The sequence below is a fragment of the Aquila chrysaetos genome, chromosome 5 (assembly GCF_900496995.4).
Source record: "Aquila chrysaetos chrysaetos chromosome 5, bAquChr1.4, whole genome shotgun sequence".
In the NCBI taxonomy this organism is placed as follows: Eukaryota; Metazoa; Chordata; class Aves; order Accipitriformes; family Accipitridae; genus Aquila; species Aquila chrysaetos.
Window position 1 is genome coordinate 25,448,238 of NC_044008.1, and position 21,695 is coordinate 25,469,932.

At 38.7% G+C, this 21,695-nt stretch overlaps 1 protein-coding gene across 6 annotated transcripts in view; it reads right to left on the minus strand.

Moving 5' to 3' along the window:
- Positions 1 to 2,800: 2,800 nt before the first annotated feature.
- PTPRZ1 (protein tyrosine phosphatase receptor type Z1) overlaps positions 2,801 to 21,695 on the minus strand; it is a 152,883-nt gene continuing 133,988 nt past the window's right edge. For 2 of the 6 annotated variants that reach the window (XM_030015110.2, XM_041123985.1), the window contains exons 16-31: positions 21,641 to 21,661; positions 21,376 to 21,472; positions 19,829 to 19,911; positions 18,943 to 19,077; positions 17,682 to 17,816; positions 16,441 to 16,604; positions 15,653 to 15,736; positions 13,922 to 14,057; positions 12,781 to 12,927; positions 10,569 to 10,662; positions 9,552 to 9,625; positions 8,410 to 8,538; positions 6,783 to 6,929; positions 6,382 to 6,524; positions 5,522 to 5,657; positions 2,801 to 3,832 (exon numbers count right to left, since the gene is read on the minus strand). In XM_030015110.2, the coding sequence (XP_029870970.1) occupies positions 3,692 to 3,832; positions 5,522 to 5,657; positions 6,382 to 6,524; positions 6,783 to 6,929; positions 8,410 to 8,538; positions 9,552 to 9,625; positions 10,569 to 10,662; positions 12,781 to 12,927; positions 13,922 to 14,057; positions 15,653 to 15,736; positions 16,441 to 16,604; positions 17,682 to 17,816; positions 18,943 to 19,077; positions 19,829 to 19,911; positions 21,376 to 21,472; positions 21,641 to 21,661 (1,866 nt within the window). In that variant the 3' untranslated portion in view covers positions 2,801 to 3,691. The remainder of the gene's footprint in view (positions 3,833 to 5,521; positions 5,658 to 6,381; positions 6,525 to 6,782; positions 6,930 to 8,409; positions 8,539 to 9,551; positions 9,626 to 10,568; positions 10,663 to 12,780; positions 12,928 to 13,921; positions 14,058 to 15,652; positions 15,737 to 16,440; positions 16,605 to 17,681; positions 17,817 to 18,942; positions 19,078 to 19,828; positions 19,912 to 21,375; positions 21,473 to 21,640; positions 21,662 to 21,695) is intronic. The other 4 variants (XM_030015111.2, XM_030015113.2, XM_030015112.2 and 1 more) reach the window with 2 other exon arrangements.

A 21,695-nucleotide genomic window follows, 5' to 3' on the forward strand; every position in this document is an offset into this window, starting at 1 on the left:
ACTAACCAAGTTTTCCTTGCCACACATCTTACAGCTTTGTAAAAAACATAAATCTTAAATGGACATTGTTTATTAATATCCTACTTCTTGCAGGATATATACATAACATCTTTTCCACACTTGACCCAGTTTGAGAAGGCAAGCTATATGTCTTTTGAGTCTGTAGCTTGGATTACAGGAAAAAAATTAATTAGAATATGGCCTTTCTCTGAGAGAGGAACTGACACGCATTTATTAAAATCTGTAATCCATCATGGTTGAAGATTATAGAAGATTTTTATTTTATGATTCTTATTTTTTTTCTAGATCAGAACCAATATGTGTGAGTAAAGAGATTATCCTAAGCACTTACGTTTTAAATAACTTGTCAGCATGCTAAGATGATGAATGTGATTACAAACATCTCTGGAAGAAACCTGGAACAACAGCTGATTCCTTGGATTATAATTTTAAAATGTCTGCAAAACATTTAAGTTGAAAGGAACAGTTATATCAAGATGGGATTTTTAGAAAGGAGGATTCTTTTTTTGCTTTTGGTCCAGAGAGACTTGAAAAATGTAGTAGAATTAATTAGCCTAAAAAAAACTTTGTATATACGACTATATGAAACTGTAAATACATTAATAGACAATATCAAAATAAAAAGCATCAAGTTAAGCAAGGGTACAAGCCAGTTTTCCCAAAGAAAAGGCTGGAGAAGTAGCACACGAGCATTATAGTTTCTCTTATTGTGTGCTAATGTGGTGAAGTGCAGAAGTACAAGCTAAGAAGATTATGGAATATGGTTTGCAAATGGCCATAAGATCACAATTAACCTCTCTCATATGGGCACCCCTACAGATTAAGAAAGGAAAAATTGTTTCTGTATTTTTGGAATGAGAAGGGGGGGAATTATATAATATCACTGTCCTCGTTAGCCTAGATGTGCAAATGGAGGGTGTTGGTCAACCTGAGTGCTTTAGAGGAAGTAGTAAGGAACCCCCAGGCCACCCGGAAAAAGAAGATATTCCTTCCTCAAAGAGCAACTGTTAGACGCTTTTGTATATATCCACTTTGTGCCTGAAAGCTGTGAAGAATGTGCATGTATAACTCAACAGTGTTACAAAAATGCGTATCGTTTGAGACAATGAGCCCATTCTGTACATTTGTAACAACTCTTTTCACTCCCAAAATAACACAAATGTAGTAAGGAAAAAAAAAAAAATCTAGATCCTATTCTTCAAAGGCATTTAACTTGGCTAGGGATACATTGCAAGTTGGCTTGCACTTAGAAATCAGATCTCAGTCCCATTCTTCCTGGACTTCAGAATTAGCAAATATGCAAGGTATGACAAAGACCACAGGGGAAGAAAAAAAAAAAAAAAAAAAAAAAGAGAAAAAGCTGAATAAAGATGTCTTGGATCAGGAAAGTAGGTTCCCTCATTTCTGAATTATTCAATCAACTAGTTACGGCTTTGAACTAAAGAGGCAAGTACTAATATCTGCAGGCACGTGGCTGCACCCCTGGCCCGCGGCTGAGCTACCTGCACAGATCCTGAGACACTGCTGGGCACGAGAGGGGGAACGGCCGAAGAGAGCGAGAGCGAGCAGGTGACAGCTGTGACGAAGCCTGCCACGAAGGCTGGCTGCGTTTCACGGGGAGTTACGCGAGGGAAGGCCAAGCTCTGGTGGAGACCTTTTGGAAAGAAAAGCTTGCAAGGCAAGAACTACCAAGGTAACTGTGTTGGTAATACCATGTATGGCTGAGACGATCTAAGTGGCAGCATCAGAGGTTTCACATTTGGGTATGGCTGTAACAAAACTGAGGCCCATGAAGAAAAGGTATTTAGGTTGTTTATGTGCAAAGAGACAGAGAGCAGGCTGGGGAAACATTTCATGTATCAACAGCATAAGGATTTTTTTTAAGGTTTCCGCTGTTTAGATTCCGCTAAATCTGAATTTGTTTTGGCTTTGTTGCAGCTCCACCTATCCTCAATCCCACACTGCTGAAGGTGTCTAGATCGATCTGCTGACACAGAGTTCCCTCACATACCCTTGCCTTTGGAATCAGTCGACTAAAATCTACAAGACTGCATCAGGTCCGTCTTCTCCTATCCTTAGGTTCCATCTTAGAGAGTGTCCGTTAGTTTCTGTGGCATTCTAGTCCAGAACAGTATCTTTGCTCTCAATATTTCTATGTAGCAATTGAAGGTACCAAAGTGAGAAAACAGTTACTCTCATGGCCTGTGGTAGTTTTAAAGAAAGATCTATTCCACTCCAGGCTCCTTCACCCTTCTCAGTGCTGCAACCTTCAGTACAATCAGTATCTTTTCTTGCCGATTGAGAAGGTTACAGAAAACAATTGAGTGGCCAAGTTGAAACATTTTGCTTTTGTTCTTGCAGAGATTACTTGCCTTATTGCTGCCCAGAGTTTGGCTTTTGCTTTGCCAAAGGAGGCAGCAAAGAGCTCAGCTGCTGAATGAATGATCTGATGCAAAGCCAGCACTGAGAACTCTTGTGAGGGGGCAATTAAGGCAATTTGGAGGCCTGGGACAGCCCATTAGCCTGTGGGCGACCAGAATGGGAGATGTGCAAGGAGAGGCTAAAAAAGGAGCTAATGTAAACACTGGGGGTACGGGTGGAAGTGGAGCAGAGATCAAATAACAAAAAAGTTTTCCAGACGTGTCTTCTGAACTCACAGATTCCATGGGAAGAGCAGCCATTTCCCGGTCAGCCTTGAGTCCTTCTTCTTGTAAGTAAAACCTCTCCTATGTGACAGTGAAGACTGTTTACTGTACGTGGAAGACTGCTAAGCACAGACTGGAATATTTATATTTATTTTTGCGATGCCATAGGTAAAAACAATTTAACAATGCCAAGTACAGGTGTTATTCTCATAAAAACTCCTCATTTCAAAACAAATCATTTCTATTTCCCACAAAAAGTTAAAATCACATGCAGCTATATGAAGGTTAATTGCTTAAGATGCACAATTATATATCAGAAGACTTTGTTAAAATAAAAACATACTGGACTACATCTTTTAACAAGGCAATTACACAGAACTAGAAAACTGACTCTGTAGTAAAATATAAAAATCTACAATTATAAATATAAATTTGGTCCATGGATCACTACAGAAGTAGCAGTATTTACAGTAAGTATCAGATTACTATTCTAAATGTCTAATTGAAGTCTTAAAATGTTGAATGTTATGGAGAACAGTATTTTATTTACATTCTACTATATTAAAAGTTATATTTCTAGCAAATGTAAATTGTTATAAATACAGCAAATAAATCAAACACTAAACCCATGACATGTTTGTAATTGAGAATTCCCTAACATCTATAAATATGGTAATTTTAAGTTAAAAGTAAAGCCAGATAAATCAAAAACTAATACTGAAAAAACATACCACAATTCAATTCTTAGAAACACTGTAAAAGTCACTCAAGTTAGTCCAGACGTAACAACGTATTACAAGAAATCTTTCAAGAAAAGGCACACATTGTTAATGATAAAAGTCCCACAGTAAAGTCATATGTAACAGAAATGACTGTTTGTTTGAGCAACGGTTGGGATCTGATTATATATATAGTGACTGGACAGATTTCCCCCCCTACAAAGTATAAAACTGAAAATAATAATAGTAAACTCCAGGTGTGACTGATGTGATGTAGGTATGTGTGTGTTTAACTTGATGTGTTAATTAAACTAAAGATTCTAAACTTTCAGCTGCATTTCCATCGGGTAAAGCTGAGCCATTACTGTCCATAGATGCTGAAGGGTTTTCTTCTTGCCTTGTGCTGACAAGGCTGAGAATAGCTTTGTAGAGAAACTGGTACTGTTCCTGGAGAAGAAAAGAGGATATAGTCAGTGTGTTGTCAGAAATAATAACGCTAGATTATCTTGTAACACTGTTACTCAAAATTAATTAATGGCTGATGTGTCAGTCTGTTAATGTATTGCGCTCCACAATTTATTGTGTTACTTAGCAGCTTTATTAATTTTCTGACTAATGGCTCCCCCTGTACACAATGTAAAGCACAACATTAAGGAACACAGTACAGGTAGGGGAGAAAACTATTTAAAAGAAATACTACGTGCTGAATCTGATCCTTGTTAAAGTCAACTGCAAAGTTCCCATTGACTGACACGGGTCAGGACTAGGGCTAATGTTTGTCTGTTGGCTTTTCTTCTCCTTGAGTATGTTCTCATTTTTTGTGCCCTGAATTCTATCCAGGCAGATTTTGTTTTCTTTTTTTCTTTTTGGTACTTGCAGTTACTGTTTATGAAGATCCTGCCAGGAAGAGGAGGTAGGAAGAGAGACGAGACTTTGTAGGAAGATTCACTGAGGAGGCCACTGCCTAGAGGGAGCGGAGGGTCTCAGCTGGGTGCAGTGGGAAACGGGGAGTGCCAGAAGCCAGCTGGACTGACTGCGCTGTGGGCTGCGAAGGAGGAAACAGCTGGATGCTCTCTGCAGGGAAAGCAGGCACAGCAAAGGCTGTGCTGCACCAGGTAACAGTGGATGCTCTGAAAGGGCAGAGGAATATTTGGGGTTCTAGGATGGATATATGAGGATAAAGAATTTCTGTGATGGAAGGAGTGAGGAGCAGTAAGACAGGCTAAATAGAGTGGGGTTTGGGGTCTGGACTATTAGGTTGGACTAAGAGATATGGGGTAGAAAGAGCAATGAATTTGAAAATCTGCAGTAGGATGGGAAACTGGAAATCTGAGGTAAAGGGCCCAGGTATTTGCTGGAGGCTCCTGGGGCAAGAGGAGTGAAGGTCCTGATGGTGCCGTTGAGGTGGGAAGAGTTCCCATTTTCACTCCATTGTCTGCCAGGCTCCTCAGTCTGGACTAACTGGGCAGGGCAAGTGGCAGACACATCTGTCAATCCTGTCTCATGTCCTGTTTTTACTGTCAAAAATGTGATAATGCTAACCCTAACATTTCACTCTTGAAGTGTTCTCCTTAGTACGCTCATAGTAGCTCTACAGCAGTCAGATTGTAGTGGTATGACCAAAGGGGCAGTGTTCATAGTTTTTAATTTCTGTGACGAATTTTCATTTGTATGACACTGACTTAGTAAGGAATTCTTATCTGTTATACTTTTCATGGTTTTTAATTTCTGTAAGCACAGTGACAATGGTGACCATTCAATGTCTCATGAAAGATCAAAGTCCATCCTGAAATGGGAAAACTAGGCTAACTACTTCAGGGTCTACCTGGAGTACAATTTTATTCCTGCTGAATTAAAACCTTCATTTACATGACATACTGTGGATTTTATGATGACGGTGGCAGCTCTGCACATTTTGAATATGACTACTTGATAACCACATAACAGGTTTTCACAGGACATACTTTGTTTTGGAATAAGCAGCAGGTCCACTACAGCACCTCTGGAAGACAGTTTTGATTAACTCATGCAGAAACTAAGATGCCAATAGTTCAGTAATGTTGCGCTAAGATCTAAGCATGCTAATAATACCACACATAGGACAAAAAAAATGCACACATTTTGCTTATTACTTACAATGTCTGTAAAGACTCCAGGCCTCATCAAATTGATCATCTTCGCTACCTGGTAAACATCCACTGAATTCTCATTTTCCAGTTGATGCATCAGTGTTGTTAATGCACAGAAAGTGCCTGCTGTCACCCCTCCATGCCTTTGTAAAGTAAAAAGAAAACAAACAAAACCAAAACATGCAAAAAAAGTCTCTAGAAACTGGATCAAGTTTCTACAGCTGGAGAAAATACAAAATCCAGGGTAAACTGATAAGATTAATTTCTGTCATGTGATCTTGTAAAGATCACATAGGCATGGCCAGCAGTGCCTTAACACAACATTCACAGCACCTGGCTACAACTTCTGGAGAGTCTTTAAAAGCCAGTCTTAGTTATTTCCCTACAATCCTCTACTAATCAAATCCTGAATGGCTCAGGTCCTTCAGTATTTCAACATTTCAGTATTTTTGGCCATTATTAAACAGCTGGAAAAGGGTAAGGTGCCTCATCTAAATAGTCTTACTTCTTTCAATAATAGACAATGAAGCCCTGATTGATTTCCTCTCCAGTGTCCTACTCAACAGTCATCTGGAGTATCAAAATGATAGAATTGAAAAGAGAACATTGAAGTGTGATAAAATAAAAATGTTTCTCTCGTTGATGCAGCTGAAACAGAAGTAGCAGCACTATTATTAGGTGCAGACTTTGTGCCTTGTTTCAGTGGCTTTCATTCTAAATGAGATAGAATAGAATAGAATCATTAAGTTTGGAAAAGACCTCTAAGATCATCAAGTCCAACCATCAACCCAACATGAATGTAAGGATGAGATGAAAGGATGGTTCTACAGAAAAACATCAAAACAAACTGAAAGCTGCAGTTCTTACTCGTCATGTACAATCATGGGTCCATCACGGTTGGAAGTTTCCTCTTTGATGATGCTGATCAGTTCAAAAGTTTTACTAATAGGACTATCAGGATTTGGCCATTTTGGACACTGAAAATGCCTCACTTCAAGTACATAGTCATCCTAGAGGAGAGAAAAAAAAGCATAAATCCATTCAGTAAAAGATTGACTGTCTTTATTCTTGTCCAGCTCCAGCTTCCAGATACATAATCCTACTGCTGTGGAGGTTGGACAATCCTATTCCCAATGTCACCAAACTACCTACAGAGGCTACTCTCTCCCTGGGTGTTTTACCACTAATTTACCATAGAAAATGTAACAAAATGTAGGCATTACCTTTAACAAATCAAGTCCTGAGTTACAGGTTTATGACAGTGTTACCTGTGTAGCTTCTAAAATAAAGTCTTGAATTATGAGCTTCTCCTCGTTAGACAGACACTTGTGCTCTTCAGCAATCATAGTAACTTTGAAACTCTCACAGTTTATAGGCTCATCTTTGTTTGGCCAGTATACAAATTCATCTTCAGCCTCCAGGAAAGGGAAAAAAAAGAAACATAAAACTAATTAATGTTCAGCTCTTAAAATAAAACTTAATCCAACATAATAAATAATGTGCCACGTAAGTAATCAATGCAGCCAGCTAGATTTAAATTGACAAATCAAAATTTGAGTAGGATTACGAGTGTCACAAGTGGTGGTTTTCAGACACCTCTGTAGTGAACCTGACCAGAAAACCACTGTACGCCGTGGAGATAGCAACCCACCTAACAGTCAACATGTGCACTGTGCCACACGTTCAGCCTGGCCTGCAGGCTGTCTTGTGCTGCCCATAGCCCATGGCCAGAGGATAAACTTAGCTGGTTGATTGTAACAGAGGAGCCTGCAGGCAGCTCCCACCCAGCACCAACAGTTACGCCACCTGCGTGGCCTTGGAATTATCTAAAAGTGCAGCAAGAAGTTCTCATGAGAACATCCTTTCTGTTTGACAGCAGAAGTGATGAACAGAGTTGTTTTCTTTTAAGAAAATCCTATAATAGCTTGAATGACCAAAATGGGGGTAACCCTTCCATGGACAGGAGCAACATGGCGTGATGTACTTTGATCAGAGATATGTTCAACACTGCACAACTTGGGGTTCCTGGCATCTGAAGGGATGTAAGATTATCTCTACTACCCTTTCCTTTATAGTGTTGCCTCTAATAAATAGCATTTTAAATGACATTTTACAGAGCCTGAGTGCCTTTCTTACTGGGATCACAACGAACCAGCACCTCCTGGCAAAACAATCTCCCTTATTACAAAGGTTAACTTAAAAATTCAGCTGTTTTATAGGAGGTGTAACATTCATAAAACATTTGATGAGAAGAAAAAAACAAACATTGTCTTGGTTGTACATGTTTTTCCAATCATGCAAGACTCTCCAAGCATTTGCACGGCTTTCCTCCAATCTCATTACCAAACATGATACCCTCCCACACCTCAAGTACCAACTTAATAGCTCTCAGATATTCCTCCATTTCTAGTAACTGAAAAATATATTCATTTGTTATTAAATTACACATGCAGGATGAACACTTGAGCTTCCTTTGCTGTTTAGAGTCAGATAAATCCTTGCTTAACATTTGTTTGTAAGTTTAGGAGATGAGCGAGAGAAACAACTTCATATTTCTCCCCTTACTTAATAGTGGCTGAAGAAGCCATATTACAACTAAAGTAGAAGTCCTGGAGCGAAAACTGACCTTGTGTAACAGTTACTTCTGCTGTTTGGCTCCTTTCATAAATTATACAGGAATGATTCAACACTTTTTCCTGCTAGTTGCAATCTGCCCAGACAAAGATCTCCAGATTTCCACTAGATGATTTGGTGATTTTACACTCAGTACAATATTATTAATTTTTAATTGTTTTTTGCAAAATCCAAGATATTGTTGCATGTACTGCATATTTCAAAATGGTAATACTAATAAAATTCATACATAAGCCCATAACAATCAGCCACCAAACTTACCATATTCTGGCTATCAGGAAGCATGACTATTAGCTGGGCATTATGGTCCCATATCATTCTCCAGAAATCCTTGATAGTGTGTAGTAAGGGATGCTGGGTAATAATGAATTCATTACTTTGATAATAACCCTGCGAAGCAAAATCAACAGACTCAGAAACTGATGTCTAACTATTAACATTTAAAGGAAGCTTCTAGTGGACAGAGCCAGAAGCTTAGAAAATAAATTGCAGGCTTGTGCCTCCTTTGGCTTCCTGTAAATATTAGAAGAATATAAAACGTCCATTGCAGTATTTTCCAGATGAAAAGAATAAAATCAATTACACTGAAATAATTTCTAAAACTTCACAAAATTTGATCAAAAAAAAAGACAGAAGAAATCAGTGGAGACTTGAACAGCCAACTCAGAATAAAAATACATTAACTCATACACACATGCTAGTTATTCTACATTAGCCAGACTTCCAGAGGAGCTGGCAATATGAAACAAATAAAAGAATACTTGAAAGATCTGCAAAAATCCCAAGCGGCCTCTTAATTTGTACAGATGTCCCAGGTCAACTTCTTACCACAAAAGAGAGCTCCTTTGCACTAATGCACCTGATGAAGGATCACGCATACACAGCACTGCAGGGAGCTTTCCCATCTCTTCCTGAATGTCCAGGAAGCATTTATTCCTCCCTCTCAGCTAATGAAGGGGAAAAGAGTTGAAGAAAATCCAGGGAACGAAAAGATAATGGAAAGCTGATGAGCTATGGTGCTTTGGGCTATGCCAGTTGCAAAAGCTCTGTAAGATGAGCAGGTAGGAAGGCAAATCACGGTACAGCCATTAAAAACTAACTTATTATTTAACACTTTTAGTTCATCTCAAAAGATTCTTCCATAGGTAGCATTTAGCTTTACTAGTTTTTAAAACTATGGTTCTACAGATTGTCAAAATGCAATGCACTTTTAACCAAACGTAAAAACGGTAATAACAGTAATCATACTTCCTGGGGGAAGTAACTCTTTCAGGCAGAGTGAATAATGGAAGAAAGGAGCTTCCAAAATCAGGACTGTGCCACCCTAATGTGGACACATGGCAGCTCTGAAAACAGCTATACAGTGGGACGTTGGTCTTCAGCATCACAGTTAAATGACTTACCATAATATAGGAAGCATTGATGTAGTCTGTCCCTTCACCAGACAGTGACGAGATACCCACTCTAGATCTTTCCACTGTAAAAAAAGTCATGAACTAGTACAGGTGTTGCAATGACTCACATATTATAGCAATTATGTCACATATCTCATAGTAATGATAACACTAAGATCCATCAATCAGGATAAAGCATTATCCAGCCATCTATTTTGTTTTCTTATGTATGTAGTACTTAGACAAATCACTTCTTCACTGAAAGTGTTGCAAATACTCTGATAAAGAAATTAAAATTTGATTATATAAAAAAGGTAGGTTTGATTAAGAGGTAGAAAATTGTGAAGCATAATGTATAGGAGTGTTAAGTTTGAAATGTAGTCATAGAAACTTTAGGAACTGTGTTATGTGTGACCATAAGAACCTTAGTATTGTTAAGTTTGAAATAAGCTAACCATAGAAACTTCACCAGGAACTTACTGGTTTTCTTATGTTTTGTTTCAAGAAACTAAGGAAACCATCATGGACACCAGTTTGCTGCTTGGAAACCCCCTTACCCATCCCATCTTGATTTGAGTATCGAGGATTCCAATCAGTAGAGCTAAGTGAAATTGACCAATGATTGTTTTTAAATAAGAATATTGATAAGGTGATATAATCAAAAGACCAATCATTATAAAGGTTACATTTAAGAGCGAGCATAGTATGCATTTTTATGTGAAGAGCTTATGTAACAATGACTTGACAGAAAAAGTTTATAAAAACTGATTAATTTAATGTTAAGCTGGACACGCCTTTGGAGGAGCAATCCCCCGTGTCCCCAGCACTGCAATAAACAAAGTGCCTGCTTCTTAACTTCACACTGGTGTTAAGGAGTTTTATTCCAGATTTCTGTAACAAAAGTACAAAACATTGCTCCACACCAATGCAGATGTCTTCAGCTCTTTCTGAGGAAAAGTTGAAAGTTTGACATACACAGTTCGTAAACATTTTGCCACCCTGAGAAGCTGATTTGAACAAGCTTACCAGGAATGATGGATGAAGTTCGGTTCTTTTCTCTGTTACACTGTTTGAGTGCAGTTGAATAATCACACTGCTGTGTGTTAGACTGGCTCAGTAACTGAAACAATTAAATGGAAAAAAAACCCACCAGGTCACTGTACAAAAGCCATTCCTTCATTAGCTGCATTAAACAGCAGGGTGCACATACTGCAGGTTAGCTGTCCCTCAACTTTAGGCATCTAGTTATCTGGCTAAACTAGTTAGCAAGTCATCAGAATCTTCTCTCTTCACCATTTTATCAGTTCAAATTATTCTTGAGCCCTAGATCCATAAGCATGTCTTTGAAGGAAATGCCACTTCATGTAGTTCCTACATGCAGGCCCCCACTGTCTGTTGCCAACCTAGTCACTTCCATTTTGTCTGCACAGCTGTTTGGGTAACTTTAAATAGTTTTGGTAAACAGTAAAAGCCGGTGCAGAAAAATCTGCATTGTTATACAGATAGTATAGCTCCTGGTAAGATGTAGCTCTAGATATCCCAGTTATAAGCTTCCTGATTTTCTTTCCAAACCTGTTAGAGGAAAATAGGACTGATCTGCAGGGGTCTCATTGACTTACTTGCTTCAATTAATAAAATTCAAACAGACAAGAGTATGAGAAGGAACAAGTGTATATATATATATATATATATATATATATATATATAAACACACACCACAATTGTGTATATACACTGCTTAGGCATGAAGTAAGTTTGGAAAGCAAGTTTTTCCTAGTTTTTAGGGTTTTTTTTCATCTCTAGTAAAATAAACCAGATTAATCAGAATGTTCAAAAGAATTCAAAAGACTTTTCTGTGATGTTTTGGGCTGGGCATATGTAGCCTTCAGAAGCTGCCTGCTTTGGAAAAACACGATCGCAAACCAGGGATGTTCCATCAAAACAAATCAGACCACAAATTTTTTCATCTAAAACAGTTCTTCAGTAAAACAAGACTCCACATTTTTGTTATTATTCTAATAATTTTAGCTTGCAAAGGAAAATGAGATTGAATGAGACATGTCCCTTTCTGATAATATTTAAGCTCTTGAAATTGGAGCTCTACACGGCTCCTGCAATTTGCACTGCACACTCTGTGTTTATATATATTTACATACTCTGTTTGTTTTTATGTGTTTTATTCTTTCATCTGTGTAGGAAAGGTGGGATGCTTATTGCTCCAAGCACATCACAGCTGAGATAAGAATCCCTACTTTTCCCTAGGAAAAAACAGTGCAACACTGTTGGATCATTCAAGCCAGGATAGCAGCAAAATGTGAAATCCTTTGGTATGTTGTTCCTATTCTGTTCTGTATTATTCATTATCTTGAAGAAATACTAGTTACTGTGCCTATGTGACCAAAATACTTCAGAAAATAAATATATTAATATTTTTCATAGTGTCATTATCTACTGACATTATCTATAGACTTATCTGCTTCAGTGTTTTACTTATGATCCAATAGCTAATTGTAGAAAGAATACACATTATCCTATCCCATGCAGTCCTCCTTAGAATTAAAATCCTTAGAGAGAAAGGTTCTAATAATTCATTTCCTGTTAAATTAGGGAGAGCAAAGTCTGTTTTGCCACATAATCTGGAAAACATTTAAGTGCGATTTACTTCTCTGAATTCAAATTCATTTGCAAAGGTAGGATTTTCTGTGTTTCCTCTGTAAGTGACCCAGTGAGTGAGCTAGACTTCCTACTTTCCCCGTGAGTCAATGAGCTGTTACCCAGCTGGGTCTGCTCTTTCTCTGGGTCACTCAAGTCTCGTGCATGTACACACTGATCTCCACATCCACAAGCAGCAAAGTGTTCACTTATTGCCTGCTGGAGGTGAAGTCTGTCTTCTAGCCAGTGCTGCACACTGAGGGGAATACACTGATTGACCAATATAGCTCATGGCATTTTTGCCAGAATTACATCTTTCCAGACTGTTGTTTTACCTTTGGGATCTTCGTGGAAAGGCATGTAGTAGTTAGATGTTCTAAAATCTACTTACTGGCCTATTTCTCATGCTCTTTTTTTTTTTAAATTCCTTAAGAGTGTGCAAATAATTCTTTTGTCCCAACTGACTGCATGCATTTGTTAAATTGCTCTGAATTTAGGCTCAGCAGTTAAATTTTAGATACCTACTTTTAAGTCATTCAAGCTTGCAAGCCTAAAGCTTTTCGTGTCACTATGTTGGAGAGCTCACCTTGAATTGTTTCTCCAGTCTGGTCTTTCCTGTTGGTCCAGGTATCAAGAGAGCGTTAACATAGGCATGAATGTGAGTCTCAAGGACTTCTGTTTCTTTACTGAGTATCGCTTCAACCAATGCATCGTGAATGAAGATGTATTGCTCCTAGGAAAATAAAACCAAACATCTGAGCTCTAATTATTTTCAGATTCCCCTGGACACCTCTGGCTAACCTGCCACTTCTGATGTGGTCAGTATTTCTTCACAGCCTGCTGCTGTAGAGGAGTTTTCTCAAAAGTGATCCTCCACAGTGAAAGCTGTCCCTCCGCAGTGACAGTACACATTTACAAGCAGAATTGAACTACACATGCAATGTATATATAATACCAAATTCCCACCACCTGTGGTGTCTCCTGTTCACAGAACAGAGTTAAAAATGCAAGCATAGCCTTGAGTCAAATTTTCAAGCGAGCTTATTATGCAACTCTCCCTGCCTCTCTTGCAATAAAGTGATCACTCTCAGTTCCTACTGCTATCCTCTATTTCCTCTCTCACATCCTTTGGAACAAGTGCCCATGCTGTTGTTGATTACCTTTTTTTTCTATTGAAAGGCACTGGGTAATCTAACCACCTGTTCTTGAAACCTGAAATAGACTTTCAAATGCCCTGCTGTTGTCCTTATTGTTTTCTTCTGGTCTTTCACTATTCCATATATAATCTTCAGTTTAAAGCAGCTATAGATAATCTGTCTGAAACTGCTTTTTTTCCTACTTTTTATTGCTTGATATCAACTGTTTGATCAGGTTCAGTGAAGATCTGAACACCTAACAATAGTGTTCCCTTAAAAAAATCTATGACAAAAATGCATGCCCTGCCAAGAAAGTGCTACTGCAGCAAGCATGATTTATACAGACTTTCTCTCTTCTGAGTCCTCCCTAATAAAGAGACAAGAGCCCACAGATAGGTAATTTCTAGTGCATTGCTCTAAATGAGCCTAGAAGGATGTCTGCATAAAAGCAAGGGAAGCAAAAGGGAAAGTCCAGTCTGGTGACTGGCTGCCAGTCTGTCTGGTGGTGCCAAAAAGAAGACTGTATCATCTCACCTCCTGCAAACAGAAATAGTCTGTAATAGTCTCTCACTATATATATTTTAGTCTTACCTCAGTCTGCACCAAATAGTTCCTTTGGGTACGTATGTGTTTTAAGAATCCAAATATGTTGACTGTCCCTTCATGCTGAATTTGCTGCAGCATGCTGTCTAACACTATGTATGTGCCTGTCCTTCCAACACCAGCACTATAAAACAAAAAAATAGTCTTGAGCCTGAAGTAAAACAATAATGAAAATAACCGTTTCTTATACATAGCTTTTTCAACAAACTGCTGTGTATGGAAGGTTTTCCTCTACAAATTTTTTATTATATGATTCTATTACTTTGCTAAAGCTTCAAGGCTCATAATAAAGAAAAATCCAACTCATCTTTGTCTCTGCACAAGATATCTAAAGATCATTTTCTCAAATGATTTTTAAAGTATCAATTTTTATCAATTTTTGAAGTATCAATTGAAATAATAGAACTAAGGAGTTTCTTGCAGGTCTGCAATTTTCAGGCTTCTGATATGCCTTAGGATCTTTGTCAAGTATACCTAGAAAGAGTGGCATATGTCAGCATTTGGGCACAGTTAATGTGCCCAAGTTCTTCTGTGTTTGAAACACACATCACTTTAAAGGGAAAGCTGCATTATGCCACCCATCACAGATACAGGAGATTTCAAAGATACCGGATGGAGGAAAACCCCAGGAAGTGGCAGAGCTGCTGAAAGTACCTCTGTAAAAGAATAACGTTAATGCTCTCCAGATACAGCTAAGAGGGCAAGCAATGGTTGAAACCCTTCTTAAAAAGGGAAGATGAAGAAGAAAGGGTTAATCAACTCACTCCTGTTACGAACTCTGACTCATTTAGCACAAAACCAGCTGTATTGTAAGATTAAAACCCAACTTCTTCTTTCATAAAATATCTGGGTAGGGAGTACAAGGTCAAGAGGTCATTTTTTTGTTATCTAGTCACATATGGGAAATAGTCAGTTGTAATTCCTCTCTAAGTTATGATAAAACATTATGTGTATTGGCACATGTAACTTAATGGCAACACTGTGCTGGGTCTGCATGGTCCCTTAGGGGCAGATCCAAGCTCAGTCCATACATGCTAATTCAGTCATCTCATTTCTTCCACAGAGGTGGCACGAAGCATGGGTAGTGTGAGCTCAGATTGCTGTAATAAACTGTCTAAATAAACATGATATAAAACTGAAAGGTCCAGGTTATCAACACACTATTAGACACAAAAGAAGTATAAAGATTACCAGATACCATCTGTACTTGTTATGAAATAAGAAACATGAAAAGTACCAAAACATAAAAATAGCTAAAAAATGGTTCATGAAGTTCCTCCTATGTGTCCTCCATACAGCCTGTAAAGATAAATAGAAGTTACATTTCTAACATGAGATGACTCCTTTGGAATTCCATAGTGCATGGGGACAGGTGAACTAAAGGCCGAATAAAACTGCCTACAGAGGTGAGCTATACCTATGACCCAATGGAGAGGTCTGACTGAAGCCACACAACTTACCACTGTTCACTTTTTAAAAACTCAATTTGATTGACTTATAATGTATTACTGATCTCTCAGCCCACTGGTATAGATCTCAGACTTGGTATTTTGGGGAAACTCTTATTCTGAACTTCCCAAGAATAGGCAGGATCTAGATAGCAGCAGAACAACCAAAATGTGGAATTTCCATTTTCCAAGCTAAAAACAGATTTCAGTCAGATTAGATCATCCCAGAAATAAAATATCTTCATTTGCAGCATTTGTGAGGCGACTTTACCTGTTGGCTTCCTCAGAGTCAGCTCCAGAAGGACAGAATTCATGAGGAGGTTCTCTTTCCAAATGTTCCATCAAAGGTGAGGTACTACAGTGGAAAACCAGAACCTGCTTATATATTTTACAATAACCCGGTCCTTCACGGGCATTGTGAAGTCATTCCAGGCCCTACAAGCCCTTTTTAACCAATTTTCCCTGAGCTGCCCAGTTTTAGTGAGCACTGACAGAACACCTGCCTGCACACTGCGGCACATGCAGACCTCAAACCGTTCCCCAGAATGCTCCTCCATTGCAAATGACTGCTAGAGCGCAGAGTAATGTTAAAAACAGCAGAGTTGTAGTTCAGCCAGGAATAGAGTGAGTCTTCTTTTGTGGACAGAGCTCCTCTTAGGATTACAGAGTATCCCTGCACCAAAGAAAGCATGAGCCAAAAACATCCTAATGATATATTTGCAGAAATGAGACAATTACTGCTATATATGTATCTGGTAAGCTCATAGGAATCAAGAGAGTAGTATAGAAATGTGCAAAAAAGTAAAAAGAAAAGCATTTTTGCAAAAAAAAAGAACATAGTGCAGAGCAGCATCATCTTGTTTACGGAGAGTTATAGAAGTGGCACAGGCAGTTGATTAGTTGGTCTTACCAAGGATAGAAATATCAGCTAAGAAATTAATCTTATTCCATCAGGAATTGTTAAATGTGAGAGTGAAATTTTGCTTAACCCACCACTGAAAAAAATCTTTTTTCTGCAAAACAAAAGCGGAGTGAACCTTACGGCGGTAAAAACCACACCTGCAATGAACCACAACAGGCCCGACAGCGTGGCGCTTGGCATGCGATGCCTTCCGCACGAAGGTGAGCACGGGCAGCGTGTACTCTGGAACACCCATGTCAGGCCACTGGGTATAATGGTACTGAGTTACTATACGTCCACTAGACCTCCCTTTCTGGGAACCCTGCAACAGAAAAATAACTCCATATGTAAGCAGCCCACATCTGAATGGCAACTCTTCATGATTTTATTTCCATACCTGATAGTTCTTGAATTAATACTGTCCCTATTTAGTTAACGGCATGGCACCTAGCTCTGAATATTTCAGCTTTCAAGGAGAAGAGGAAGGGCCAGTGCTTATGTCCCATCAGTTTGCCCTCTGAATGGAAAAATGACCTGGCACTGTCCCTTAGAAAGCCACAAAGAAAGGCTAAGAGCACTGGAGGGATAACAAATTACAGATGCTCTTAAGAGTCACCAGCCATTTCTGCTACTTTACTCCTCTGTTTAGTGGACGGAAAGGGTAGGATTCACCTCACTCAGCTTTAGTGATCTACAAGGGAAGTAGCCTTGTGTAGGCTGCTTTTCTAAGCTCCCTCCCTCAATGGCAACTCAGAGGCAGGGATACCTTCAGAGAGCAGCTCATCTCCTTCAAAGATTGGTTCCAAAAATAGGCAGAATAAATTACTTGACAGTAAGTGCTGTACTTTAGCCGTTAATTGTACAGGGAGGCCGAGAGACTAGATGTGTAACATTTAGGTGGCTGAAATAAATTAAGCTTTCAGAATGCTCCTCAAAGTAGCCAATGTCACACTGCTGAGCTGAGGGCATGCTGGTTCTGACTGCAATAAAACAAAGTGTGGATTCACCTGTGTGGGGGTAAAAATTCAGTCCTTAAGAAGAAAAATGGATAGCTGAGGTGGATGTTTTAATTCATGTCATGTTTTCTACTAGCTGCTCTCTTTCTGAAAATGTATCCTCCTGCTCACCAGGCAGGCAAAGTCCACATCAGCTCTCCAGTGTGATCACAGCCATTTCCCTGACGGTCCTACATCACACCAGTACTACAGGCCAGTACCTTCTCAATTTGTTGATCTGGTCAAATCAACTCTGAAGTTGATGAGCATCTTGGCTGGCTGAGACCTACAGGATTCAGCTTTACCTATACAACAGAAAAGAGCTGCCAACTGCCTTAAAAAATATTCTGAGCAACTTTTAACACTCCCTTTTGCCCGAACTATGTTTTCAGGCTGCCACAAACCTTTTTGATCTTGGTGTTTCTAAGAGTAAAATTCCTCACAGTGTAATAGGCAAGTACATGAACACTCTTCTGAGTAACCAAGAAGTTCCCATATTCTTCACTACCTTCTGCAGGCCAGTACTGGTCACATTTCCTCTGTTTGAAAGCAAATGAAAAACAAAGAAAAAGAGAAAGAAAACAAAATATCACTAACAAGAAGAAATGTTCAAATTTAAGAGCACAGTCAACCACAAAAACATACAGGGACTCTCAATATACCCAGTTTATAATAGACGTTATCTTCCGCGTAAGAGAACAAATAATGTGTATTTTATGCTGTGAAGAGAGATGGCTGTGCAAAGATGCTCTTTATTTGGAATACTCCAAAAAAGAGAGCTTTAAATCATACTATCAGAGTGAAAGGGCTCTAATATTGTGGAACTTGCCATTCTATAGGCACTCTAAAATCTAAAGAAAATAACATAATCTACAGGAAAAATAGGAATACATTCAAGTCAGTAGAGTCATATGTGGCTTTTGGTTAGTTTGTAGCATGGGCAGAGTATATATCTGATCAGCGAGGGTAAGGGTGAGCTTGTGTGTGGCCAGAACATACAGTAGAGAGCCATGATGTCCAGTCTTTTGGTTGGGTAGCCATATAACCTTCTACAGGAGTACTAGAAGAGTACATGTTTATAGCATGGTATTATAAATGAAGTGGTACTCCCAGTGTGGCCCTTGTCTGCTTTTGCTGTGTCTGTATCATCTGGTAGATGCTTAATAGGTCATATGACAAGACTTACATGCATTTTAGGCATTGCTGCCAGCATGTGGCAAAGTCTCCCCATGTGACCCCAGGGTACATGCATACTCCCATCACATAACCAGAGAAACACACATCCTGTGACGGGGTTTGACCTCATTTTGTCTCACTGGACAAACGTGTTTCTAGTCATGTAGTAGGAAAGGAACTGTGGGTGCCACGGCATGTTAACAGGGAGCAGCCAGTGAATATCCAGAAAAATTCACCCGAACTATGGCCTTCTCCTTTCCAGGGTCTAAGGCACCCCTGAGAAAGAGAATGACAGAGAGCAGATTGCTAGCATCTATATACTATATATACTATATACTATAAGCCAATCCTAGTACAAGCAACTACTACAAACTGTTGCATTTTTCCTCAATAAATGCCTAAACCAGTTTTTTAAAAGAGGGAAAGGAGTCTGCTAGAGGTAGATCTATCAACATCAGAGAAATAAATAATAGACAAAGGTAGTCATACCCTTCCTTTCTCAACGAGATTAGTTATCATCACAATCACTTCCACATTATGTTCCCATATCATTCTCCAGAAATCTTCTGCTGTTGATTTTAGTGGCCCTTGAGCTGCAATGTAGGCTTTTGGCTTGTTGTAGCCCTAAATTGAAATATAACAAATGACACTTGTCAAATCACAGTCCGCAAGCAAAAGGAGGTTGGGAGGAGTACATGACATTTTATGTATCTATTTTTAAAGAATGTCAAAAGCTTTTAAGTACTTTTGAATTTATAACTATCCAAATCTCAGAAACCCTGTGGTACCAGATGACATATGAATGCAACTGTTATGTCAAAGTTTATCATTCCAACAAACAGGATATATGTTCAAGTGCCCGTGTTCTGGCAGTATGTTGACGTGATAGTGATTATGATTCATCTGTTATGATAGTGGTTTAAAAAATGAATCAAGATCATTCACATGAAAATTACTAGGCAACAAAAACTGAATAAATGGTACCTCAGTGAGGCTTTCAGCCGAATGGCATCTTCCTCTCATGAGATTATCATCTCAGAGAGAAGAATTAACCACTTATCAAAAATGTATAAAAGAATAAACATTCAGATGCAAAATGCTTCTAAAAAACTCAGATGTGACAGAACATTTTTTTGTTTCATAAAGCTTTTCACCAAGCTGCAGCTGCTACAATATCAAAATGGATTCAAGAAAGAATTGGGAGTTTACCTGTGCTTTAACTTTGTAGGCTTAACTTAGATCATTAAAGTTTTTTTTAACAAAACCTGTAATATTGTGATACTTCTTTTTTATCAAGTCTATTCACCTCTATACATCAGTTTTTACAGAAAAGGCTGACAAATGAATAGGCTGGCAGATAGAAAAAGGCACTTACATCAACATAGTTGGCATTAATGTAATCAGTCAGTTTTCCATCCTTCTCTGCAAGCTGTGCTAATTTAACCCTAGTATGATCATCTGTAGTAAAACAAGGAAGAAAATAAGCATAGTTTTCTGCAAGAATTATTCTTTCTATAAGAAATCTTTTAAAAATACTGAAATGGCTTTTTACAATACGTAAGACTAATACAGTGACAATCACATACGCAAACATCCTGTGCTTAGGTATGAATGAGATTCAAAATGCTAGTTTGCAGAAAAATAAACTAACAAATCCAAGGATTCAAGGGATTCAGAATTGAGTTGCCTGATCAGCAGCAGCTGGGGTCACTTTAGGCCCTGTGACATACTCCCCTACAGCCTCCAGCTGCTGCTTGTGAAGGGGCATGGGTCTCCCCTAAGTCCTGTGTCGTGACTGCCAAGCCTGCACAGTGGGATGTCTCAAATGACAGGAGGCACCAGTGTTCAGGCACGTTAATTCCCAGTTAAAGAGCGGAGGCTGGAGAGCAATGGGACCTTGGAGAAGCTGGTCAGCTGAAGAGCCTCAGCAGTGGCTACCTCAGGGAGAGCTGGAGCTTTCTGTAGCCTGCACTGATTGTAAGGACTAGAGACTTGATTCAGTTGCACAGGGCAATTCCTGCTAAATGAGCTGCTGTAAGCTGCTCGTGCATTGCCCTTTGATAAAAAAGCAGCAGGTTTGCAACCTTTTGTACAATCAGGTACAAACACAGAGTGGCAGAGGAAAATCCCTGACTTTCCATCCCTATAGAGGCATCTTCAGCCAGGTGGAATGGGACTTCTTGCTGCTGGTTTACATCGTCTTCTGCCAGATGGGCCGATTCTGTCTCTTTTGCTATTAAGCTCTAGTGATGCTGAATGCTGAACGTATATTTAATTCAGAGCTTCTTGTTATCAGAACAAAGTTGAAATACTATAGACAGTTAAGAAAAATATATTAAGCCACCAAAATGATCACAAGCCCAGAGGCAATAGCTTCAAAGAGAGATTAACAAAACTGAATAGATGTGTTTCAGAAAACAAAAATCTGGGATAGTGAAGAAAGGCGATGCAATGAGAAAATGTGTCCTGGCTAATGAAGCTGGTCTATTACATCGTGGCAGGCCACAACACAACGTAAAACCAGTACATTTATATTTGTATATGACAGTAAATATATCCAGGGATTGTGAAGCTCCTAGAGAGGATAAACCATTATTCCAGATCAAAGATGGATTAATTTTGGCAATCAAAACACAGCTTCTTTGGCTTTATAATGGCATTATAATGGAGTCTCCCAACTCCTTTTGGGTCATCACAGAAGACACAAATATGTCTTGCTAACACATGCTCATCAAAGCAACAGAACGCCAGAGGACTAACTTGAAGAGCGGTGAAATCTCATGCTACTCCTCTTGAAGCATTTTGCTGAACAGTAGCCAGAGCTTTCAGTGTAGAAGTATTTTTTTCCCTCTAATAACATATAAATCTATACTTGTCTATAATTATTTCTTAAACAAAACACCAAGTGATGCATTTACTTACAAGCAACAATGTTTATGTATCGATTCTTATTCTTGTTGTCGGGGTGATTAGAGCTGTCTGATGTAATACCTAGATCTACAGTACAGCTCTGGATTTCCTGAAAAAAAAAAAGTGTATGCCATACTTTAGTAAGTATGAAGATACATAAAATGTCTTAAAATACAGTAAGTCAGCACAAAAAGAACCACAACCTTATACCCAATTATCTATGATATTTTACAACTACGTCATTGCTAAAAAAAAATGCAGTGAAATAATTCCTTACCTGATAAAACTCTTTCAGTGTCTAATGAGGGAATGAATGCAAAAAAAGTAAAAAA